Below are 10,746 nucleotides of genomic sequence, written 5' to 3' on the forward strand. Positions count from 1 at the left end.
ATGATGTGGTTTGCCTTTAAACATGAGGCACTGTTTAACTGTTTATATGATGACAGTGTTATTGTGATTGAATTTAATGCACCATTATGTTTGTGCTCCTTGTGGTGTGTGGTCACTGATTACTGCAGGGAGGCACAGTGGTGTCCTGTCTTTTTAGTGCATATACTGAATATGAGGACATATATAGTGATGATTCTGTTTGCATTTTATTTAAGTAATGGCCACTACTCCTATTGTTTTTTACTCATGACTGAATTGTAGTTTGACTGTGGAAATGATTGATAATATAACAAAGATATTGTACACTTAAACACTGATTATGTATAAGTGCACAAATCAGTTTATAAATATGATGCAGTTACAGAACACATCAAGTAAGCCCATTTAATTCTGTTGTACTTTACAGTCCCAGTTATCCAGTATCCAGACAACCGGGAAAATTCATGAACTGATAAATATATAAATAAAAATATAAGTGTCTGCCAATTTGAATGCCCACCCCCTCACGGGATAGTCACATGTCATGTGAGACTGGGTGAAGTCAGATTATGTGAAGTGAAGGCATTTCTGGTCAAGGTCATTCCTTGTTAATCCTCTTCCCAATCCTCCTCCCCCTCCTCTTTTTTCCCCCCTAATTCAGTCATCCTCAGTACCTGCACAGATCACCAGTCTGCTTACCACCACCAGTCAGTGAGCAAGCACTCGCTGTTTTCATGTTGTGATAGTAATTTCTACACTCCATAATACCTAAAGTGCACGCTAATCTTAGGTGCATTATGCTTACCTTGAAACAAAAGCTGGACTAATGCAGTAGACTTGAAAATTACAAACATTATAAGTGGGTAATTAAAGTGCTCCAATTGGATTGAGCCTGTGTAGGTTTATATCCAAGGAGTGGTTGGGGTTTATTGCTCACACAATGCCACTCAGGGATGAGTGAGGCTGGTCACTCTCATCTTAAATGTTAAGACCAATTTGCATAGCCCCAGGTTCCTAAGCTCCTCATGGGGCAATACAGGATTGGATGATGGATTGATGGATGGATATTAGAGGCTGATAATTTAACATACAAAACTGTCTGCTGTTTTGCAGTAAATACATAAAAATTTATGATATCAAGTCCCAGGGACCGAAACTCAAGGAATATCTCATGAAAAGCAAGATGAATAAATCCATTGAAAAAACGGTATACTTTTCATCGACCAAAAATGTTTTGGTACCAGTATGCTTTTCTGCCTGATGACCCGAGTTTTTTTTTTTTTCATATACTACCCAAGAGCTTGCAGTATAATACATTACCTTGGTATGTCCAATAAAACATGGAAAAATAAATTTGAAATAAATCTTAAGCATATATTAGTGAACTGATAATTTGGATAGACGTGTTGTACAGTATAATTATCACAACTTCCTTGCTCACAATTGTGCATACGGCCATGGCCCGCCAGTTTATTCCTCACCTGACCGCCATTACTCCATCCCTCATTCGTCACTCAGCTGTTCTGAAGATGATACAGTAAATATGTAGGAATTGTAACTGCAGTAATTCTGTCAGACAAAACAAATGTGTCATTTCTATCAGCTAGAATTCATCTTTACTGTTGTTGAAAATGCATTCTAAGATAAATTTATAAATCATCTTAGAATGGATTTTCATTGGCAGAAAAGATGAAATCAAGCTGATAGAAATGAAAGTTTGTTTTGTTTGAGAAAATTATTGTGCTTGCAATTCCTACATATTTACTATATTATCTGCAAAACAGCCGAGTGTCAAGTGAGGGATGGAGTGACGACGGTCAGGTGAGGAATAAACTGGCGGGCCACGGCTGTATACAAAACTGTGAGTAAAGGAGTTGTGATAATTCTACTGTACGTACAATACTTCTTTCCAAATTGTCAGTTCACTAGTAATACTCAACAACCATGAACTTACCCTATGCGTTTGGCACGACTGCAAGACACCAATCACATGTATTACGTCTGTGGGGTGTGTGTAAGAGGTTGTTTCACTTGGAAAATATTGTGGCCCTGGATATGAATGGCACTGTATATACTGCAATGATGTAGCCTATGTGTAAGAGTATTTATCAGATATCTGAGGAAAATTGATAACTGGGAAGGTAAATTCCCCAGGCTTTCCGGTTAACTGGGATTGTACTGTATTTAGTACAAAAAAGTCTGCTTGAGTTATTACAGATGAGAACACTCACTCTAAATCACAGAAAAAGTATGTAATATCCTTAGTAAAATTTAATACCAATGTGTACAGTTGTTGGTCGTTTAGTTCATATTTTTTAACAATAGTGTTCTGTTTTCTTATTCTGTGTTTCCTTTTCCTGTTTCTAGATCCTACCTACCCCATTTATCATCATCATAATCATAACCTTATTCCCTCCAAACAATGCAAAATTGGGATTTGATGATAGTGGTGATGATGATGTGTACAGTACATTTTGCCTATAGTTAAATGTTTTAATTTAGTTATAATTTACAGCCAGTTATTAATGTCTTCTATGTAGATACGTCCACCACAGATTTTAATAGTTTTCCTAGTAGAGTACATTAGGTTTATAAGCCCTTCAACTCAAATATATATACCAGTACATAATTCATTATTACACCCAGTAACCCATGGCTGTATCCACTATAGAGTGACCAGAATCATTATCACTCTGGGTTCATGTGTAGAGGTAAATAAAGAAGCCTTTGAGATTGGATATACAATCCTTCGAATCCCCGTCCATGTAGGGAGTTGCAGGATGGTGTGACGCTGTTCGACAAAAATGGCAACAAGCTTGGAGAGAGCCAGACTGCAGCCAAGTGGGGCATTGGGTCTGTGTGTGTGTCCCGGATCCTTATGGCCTCGCCTGGCATGGGTTGGTACTCCTAATTTTTTTTTTCCCCCCTTTTTGATGATGGTGGTGGTAAAGGAAATGTTATTGTATGACTGATCAGGTCTGTCTCACTGTGTCTGATTCAGCCAGCTTGCCAAGGCTTTTACTGTAATCTGTAAGGTAAATTTGTACAGGATTGCATTATTTGATGGCATTGGTACTTACATAGCTACGTAGCTTTCACTCATTCTATGTGTGCGTATATATATATATATATATATATATATATATATATATATACAGTAGTCCCTCCAATATCCGATGTAATAGAGCGAACGGCATGTCCGAATACTGATCCTATCTGGATATTGGGCCCCAGTCTTCTGGACTTGTACTTATGGACCCTAACTCAGAAAAACACCTATACAACTCCCTCTGGACATGCATAGCACCTATTTAATACCCAAATCACAACAAAAAGGGACATAAAAGACTGAAATAAATGCAAAATAACCATAAAATGAGGTTTTAGAGGTAGGTTTATACAATATTAAACATTCTGGGTACTTACAACAAGTTCCTTGCTCCTGGACTGGTAATTGTGGACCCTAACCTAGCCTAACTCAGAAAAACACCTCCCTTCTGTACATGCATAGCACCTAAGACACTATTCACACCAATAAGGGACATAAAAGAGTGAAATGAGGTGTTAGAGGTAAGTATGGAAAAAACAGTACAGTACAATATGAAACATTTTGGGTACTTACAGGAAGTCCCTGGCCTTCTCGATGAATAACCCGCCTCCTCTCAGACTCTGACAGTAAGAAGGAATTCCTGAAGCACTTGCAGTACACTGTTCATGAAGTCTTGCACAGAACTTAGTCATTTCCACTCAGAATTCCATTCTCTTACCTCTGTGCACTCTTGTCTTACTTGCGCTCCATTGTACCTTAATGAAATAAGTGTTGCACTCTGCACTTTACGTCTTTCCACTCTTGAAACCATTTTGTAAACAAAACACACTCAAGTTAATGTACGTTACATTTACAGTCCATTAAATTTTTGTCTTTTCACTCACAACTCTAAATCCTTAACACTATGCACTGTTTTTTTTCACTGCACAACACTGTAAATTCCCATGTGGTCTAGTGGGGAAGTTCTTGGCGTCTAATCACTGTCAGAATCTGAGAGTAGTACATGCAGGTGACCTTGGGGTGCGTCGCTGGGTCGTGGTGATGGTGTACCCACTGCAGACGACTCTGAGGAGAGGCGCCAACTCACATCGAGTGGTGACTCCACTGTGCCTGATGTGCTGGGCTGTGGCTTGGAGCATAAGGGCCTGTTTTGGGGAGGCAGTGGAGTGGAGCCAGGGCTGGGCACAACGAGGGTCACTGGTTGATTGATGCAAGGAATGACGATTTTGATGATTAATGATGCGCTGCCTGAAAGCACACACTTCCTCCACAAGTCCCAAGGGCCCCATCTCCCTGTCGCAGTCCGGGTGTCCCAGGTAGTCCAGAACCAACTCTAGGTGTTCCCAGAGTGCGCTCAGCTTGGGGATGGCAGGAGTAGTGTCACTGAGAGGAGTCCGCATCATCGTCGCTGTCCTCATCGGAATCTTCAAGCTGGGTACTGACACCTGCAACTGAAGATGCAATCTCGATATCAGACATGGTCTGATACCCAGGATCGCCCTCGTCGTCATCCAACCACTCACGCACTTCGTCCATATCAACATCGTCCCCATGCGCACATACACGTGCATCGAAGTCATCCACGTCAAAACCTAGGAAATCGTGCTCCACATCCGTTCCGAGAAGCAGACAAGACCAACTATTTTCTAGAGTCTTGACAGGGATTTCCTTCCATGCACTGGCCCAGTTGTAGATGGCAGACTTGATGTTGTAGCGGCGAATGTTTTCCAAAGTCCGCTGGCCTCGCGTGTCCCGTCCCTCCCTGCGCTCATCCTCATCCTCGAGAACAACCATCACCTCATCCAGGAACTTCCGCCGGTACAGCCTCTTCGTTGCCATGATAACTCCTTGGTCCATTGGTTGGATGAGAGGAGCAGTATTAGGTGGCAGAAACATGCACCTAATGCGCTCATTCTCAGCCACCAACTCCTTGTCGCACGGGTGGGCAGGTGCATTGTCGAGGAGAAGGAGGGCCTTTACCTGGTCACGTGGGATACCCAGTTTCTCTGTTTGGTAATGGATGACCTCCTTGACGAAATGGCGGTGGAACCAGTCTTTGAAGATCTGGGCTGTGAACCATGCCTTCAAGGAATGGTACCAGACGACAGAAAGGACATCCATCACCCCACGAAGACACCGAGGCTGCTTTGCACAGCAAACAATAACGGGCTTGAGCTGGTGCATGCCGTTAGCATTGGCACAACACAAAGCAGATATCCGTTGCTTGGAGAGCTTGCGGCCAGGTACACGCTTCTCCGTCTCCTCGGCTAGAGTGTTCGTAGGCAAAGAGCGATAGAATAAGCCAGTTTTGTCAGCATTGTAGACTTGACCGAGAGTTAGGCCCTCCCTGTCGATCAAGCGCTTCACCTTGTGCCGAAACTCATCTACTCCATCCTCGTTGGCGTCCAAAGCTTCGCTATGAGACTTACTGTTGGTAAGGCCACGTCATAACTTGAACACGAAGAGCCAACCTTCGGAAGCCTTGAAGTCTAGGGCGTTGTGAAGCCTTGCGAACTTCTCAGCAGCAGCCTTTAGCTCCGTGCCATGCACCATCACACCAGCAGCACGTTCCTGTCAGTACCAAATCAGTGTGGAGCGGTCGACTTCTGCATACTTGGGAGTATACATCACCTTCCTCTCCACGTTGCGTTTGCTTTTCGACGAGAAGTCAGCCGTGTACTGCATGAGTTTGTCACGGGATCTCTTGATATCAAACAAAGTAGATCGGGGCAGGTTGAATTCACAGAGGATCCGTGAGGTAGACCATCCCGCATCCACCTTGTCCAATATCTCCCTCTTCTTCTCCAGAGTCAAAACCACTCTCTTCCTCTTCTCAGGCGGCGGGGCCATCATCACACACACGAAGGAGAGGCACAAGAGCAGCAGGAGAGCCTGCAGCAGGTAAGGCACCACCACAAAAGCGAGCACATGGGCGGCCATGACGACAAGCGTGCACACACAACAAGAGACGGTCAGTAAGTGGGGAGGATGCAGGGGTGCTCTAGCAGATGTCGGGAGAACAACGCACCAGAACACAGATGGCCTGCACCGCTCGCGCCAACTTCAAATTACAGGTGGGAAAAAGTCGGATTTTTTCCTAATTTTTTGCGGTTTTTGGCCGATTTTGGGATTATTGGATCCTGGGACGAAAATGTCCGGTTATTGGGGATGTCCGGAAAATGGGCGTCCGGATATTGGAGGGATTACTTGTATGTATGTATATATATATATATATATATATATATATATATTTTTTATGCGAGGAAGAAGGAACCAAAGGCCATGAGCCCGCAGTAACAGTTCCCTCCAAGAGAAAAACAAAATACAATATAGAGCCAAATTCAAGATCCGATCATTTTGAGATGCCTGGACACACTGCGTTTGAAAGACTGGAGATCATAGGCAGCAGGAAATACAGACAGAGGGAGACAGTTCCAGAGTTGACCTGTTGCATAAATGAAAGACTGGGAGTAACGGTTATTTCTTGCATTAGAGAGTTGGACAGAAAAAGGATGAGAGTCTGCTGCCAGACGGGTGCTACGCGCCCGTTGTAGAGGTGGAGGAATGCAAGCAGACAGTTCAGAGGAGCAGTGACCATTAAAGTAGCGATAGAAAAGAGATAAAGATGCAACAGTGCGGCGAAGAGACAGAGGTTGAAGGGAGTCAGTAAGAGGAGGAGAGTTAATGAGACGAAAAGCCTTTGACTCCACCCTATTGAGAAGAGCTGTATGAGGGGAGCCTCCCCACACATGAGAGTTGTACTCCACACAGGGGCGGATAAAACCCCTGTATAGAGTCAACAATTGCGCAGGGGTAAAGAAAGAGCGGAGTCGGCTTAGCACACCCAATCTCTTGGAAGCAGATTTTACAAGAGATGTAATATGATCTTTCCAAGATAAGTCCCGAGTAAATGAAACCCCAAGCATGTTCAAGGATGATGTAGGATTAAGCTGAATATTATTAAACATTAGTGGGTATACCTGTGGAAGATTTTGTCGGGTTGAAAGGTGTAAGAACTGAGTCTTAGATGCATTAAAGACAACCATATTATTTTTACCCCAGTCAGAGATACGAGCCAAGTCAGACATTAGGTGTGCCATAGCCTCATCCCTTGTTTGTTGAAGTAACTGTTGAGATGGGCGTTGCGGGAACCGAATGGAAAGGTGAAGGGTGGAGTCATCAGCATATGAGTGGATAGGGTTAGATGTACAGCTTAGAAGATCATTGATGAATAAAAGGAAGAGAGTTGGTGATAGGACAGAGCCCTGAGGAACACCACTGTTGATAGATCTAGGAGAAGAACGATGGCCGTCTATAACAGCGGCTATAGAACGACCAGAAAGGAAGCTAGCGATGAAGGCACAGATAGAAGGATAGAAACCGTAGGAGGGCAGTTTGGAAATTAAAGATTTATGCCAGACTCGATCGAAAGCCTTTGAGATGTCAAGTGCAATGGCAAAGCTTTTGCCAAAGTCCCGAAAGGAGGATGACCAGGAGTCTGAAAGGTAGGTGAGAAGATCGCCAGTGGAGCTGTCCCTGACGGAACCCATACTGACGATCGGAAAGAAGGTTGTGATAGGGAAAGATGCCTTAAAATTTTTCTATTAAGAATTGACTCGAAAACTTTTGAAATACAGGACGTTAAAGCAATTGGACGATAGTTGGAGGGTTGGGAGTGGTCACCCTTCTTTGGGACTGGCTGAATGAGAGCAAACTTCCAGCAAGAAGGAAAGGTACAAGTTGACAGACAAAGACGAAAGAGTTTGCCTAGGCAGGGTGTAAGCACAGAAGCACAGTTCTTGAGAACAACAGGAGGGACCCCATCAGGCCCATATGCCTTGTTAGTACTGAGGCCAGTGATGGCAGAAAATACATCAACTGAAGAAATTTTAATGTCAGCCATGAGGAAGTCAGAGGGGGGAAGTGATGGAGGAACAGCACCGGAATCGTCTAAGGTAGAATTGGAGGAGAAAGTCTGTGCGAAGAGATCTGCTTTATCAGTAGAAGAAATAGCTACAGAACCATCAGAGTAGAAAAGAGGAGGGAAGGATGATGAGGTAAAGTTGTTAGAAAGATTTTTGGCAAGATGCCAGAAGGAGCGGGAAGAATTCGAGTTGGAGAGTTGAGAGCATTTAGTATGGATGAAATTATTTTTAGTAGAGCGAAGAACAGACTTAGCAAACTGCCATTCCGGGCAGAAACGTAAAGATGATGTGATTCAGGGGTGGGTTGGCTCCGGTACCTTTTGTAGGCCCTCTCCTTGTTGTGGACAGCATTAGAACAAGCGTGATTAAACCAAGGCTTTCTTGCATTAGTCAAAGGATATGAGAAAGGAATGTATGCTTCCATGCCCGAGAGAATAACCTCCGTAATGCGCAAGGTACACTCAGATGGCTCACGGCCATGGAAGCAATAATCATTCCAGGGAAAATCAAAGAAGTACTGCCTGAGGGCCTCCCAGTCTGCGGCTCCAAAATGCCACAGACGACGTTTCTCTGGAGGGTCCACAGGCCGTACTGGAGTGATAGGACAGGTTAAGGTAATAAGGTTGTGATCGGAGGAGCCCAACGGAGAGAAAAGATTAACAGAGTAAGCAGAAGGATTAGTTGTGAGGAAGAGGTCAAGTATGTTGGAGCTCTCTCCAAGGCGGTCAGGGATACGGGTAGGGTGCTGTACAAGCTGCTCTAGGTCATTAAGGATAGAAAAGATGTAGGCTTGTTCACCAGGTGGATCCGTGAAAGGAGAGGAGAGCCAAAGGTGGTGGTGAATATTGAAATCTCCAAGAATGGAGATTTCAGAGAAAGGAGAAATGGATAGAATGTGTTCCATCGTAGAAGTAAGATAGTCGAAGAATTTTTGATAGTCAGTAGAATTAGGGGATAAGTAAACAGCACATATATATTTAGTCAGAGAATGACAGGAAAGCCGAAGCCAGAGTGTGGAGAATTCAGAAGAATCAAGTTCAGGAACACGAGAGCAAGATAAGTCGTTGCGTATATATACACAACAGCCACCTTTGGCTTTGAAATGAGTATAGAGAAAGTAGGAGGATACAGAAAAGGGTTTGCTGTCAGTTGCCTCAGACAGCTGAGTCTCCGTTAGAAAAAGAAGGTGAGGTTTAGAGGAGGAGAGGTGGTGCTCAACAGAGCGAAAGTTATATATATATATATATATATATATATATATATATATATATATATATGTATATATGTGTGTGTATGTATTTATAAATATACTTTAAAACCTCATTATAAAATATATATATACAGTACATCCCCCTGGTATGTGAAACCCCTAGTGCACGAGGACCTGTTTTTAATATTTTCCTAACCAGAGTACACGAGTCATACCCACACAATGCGAGGTGGCAGGAAAAAACTGCCCAAAACCAGTGTTTTCCGGTGTGAACTCCGAGAGCGACACCTGCCTCTCCACTACACGCCACCCTCACCGCCCGTTTCTATAATAACGTTTGAATTCACATGAATAGCAGTTATTTCACAAATGCCAAGTTGTTATACTACATATGTCCATAACATGATGAGGAATGAAACAGACAAACAAGAAGAGGTGAAGGAAATTGCCGAAAATGTGAGCAGTAGCGAGGAGGAGATGGAGGATCCTCCCCTCACCACCTCTCCTGACTTGCGCGCCGCCGTCCCCTCCACCTCCGTTACCCCACCTGACTCAGCAACTGCCTCCCTCTCCAAGTCCACAGCCCCACCTGACTCACCAGCTCCACCTGGCATACCTGCAGCCCCAACCATAATTACTGTTGCTCTATTCTGGAAGAAATATAACATTCAATAGGCCGTAAATTTCTTCGTCAAAGCCTGGAATAATACGACATTGGCATCCGTTAAACAAGCATGGTCGGCATTCCTGCCACAACTCAAGTCTGTTGAGAGCAGCCATCAAAATAAATGACTAATGATTGGACTTATAAATCAGATTTCAAGAGAATGCCAGAAACAGTATCACGACTTCACGACTGAGTGAATGCCCACCATCAGTCATTCATCACTTGCTTTCTTTCACAGCGCCGGCCAGCCGAGGAAGAACAAAAGAGAGGGGTTGAGTAGATGACATTGATGACACTGGGGACTTTCCTGAAGATTTGACTTTGTGATGTTTGATGATCTGTTGACAGAAGTATGTGACCCTGGCACGAGAGACACAAATGGGGATGAGGCCAGCGAGGGGTCAGGGTACGCCGCGGTAACCTCCATGCACAGGCCTTGAGACAATCATCACACCAAACACATTAACTCGTTTAAGATGAGTTTTATATCACTCATGACAAGTTAACAACTAATCTTATTATTTCCTGGCACCAATAAGACGTTATTGGCGAGATATTACTGTACTGTACTGTACTGTATATGTCTTAGATATTTTCCCACAACGGGTCAAAAAAGGTCACTGATAGAGGGGGGGTGCTGCCCATATGTTAATTTTCCCATTAGTTTATGTATTCCTAGTAGGTGAAATCTAAGTACGCGAGCACGTCTACCTCCCATATAGGCGCGTCCTAGGGGGATGCACTGTATATATATACAGTACCCGCAAAAAGTATACAGAATAGCCAAAAAGCCAACAAATGCCTTTCATTTTCTTTATCTTAGTGTGTTGTATGGCCACCACGTGCCTTCAAAACCTCTTGTATGCGTCGAGGCATGGAGTCAGCAAGTGTTCTGCAGTAATCTAGGCCAGTTTCG

At 43.6% G+C, this 10,746-nt stretch overlaps 1 protein-coding gene across 1 annotated transcript in view; it reads left to right on the forward strand.

The window, feature by feature from the left end:
* Positions 1-10,746, forward strand: part of Sfxn1-3 (Sideroflexin-1-3) — a 94,167-nt gene that overhangs the window by 50,545 nt on the left and 32,876 nt on the right. Inside the window, exon 7 of the mRNA XM_080266914.1 lies at positions 2,749-2,876. Within this exon, the coding sequence (XP_080123040.1) occupies positions 2,749-2,876 (128 nt within the window). The remainder of the gene's footprint in view (positions 1-2,748; positions 2,877-10,746) is intronic.

Source organism: Coenobita brevimanus, chromosome 22 (genome assembly GCF_032717465.1).
Source record: "Coenobita brevimanus isolate Jiangsu-jjx chromosome 22, ASM3271746v2, whole genome shotgun sequence".
In the NCBI taxonomy this organism is placed as follows: domain Eukaryota; kingdom Metazoa; phylum Arthropoda; class Malacostraca; order Decapoda; family Coenobitidae; genus Coenobita; species Coenobita brevimanus.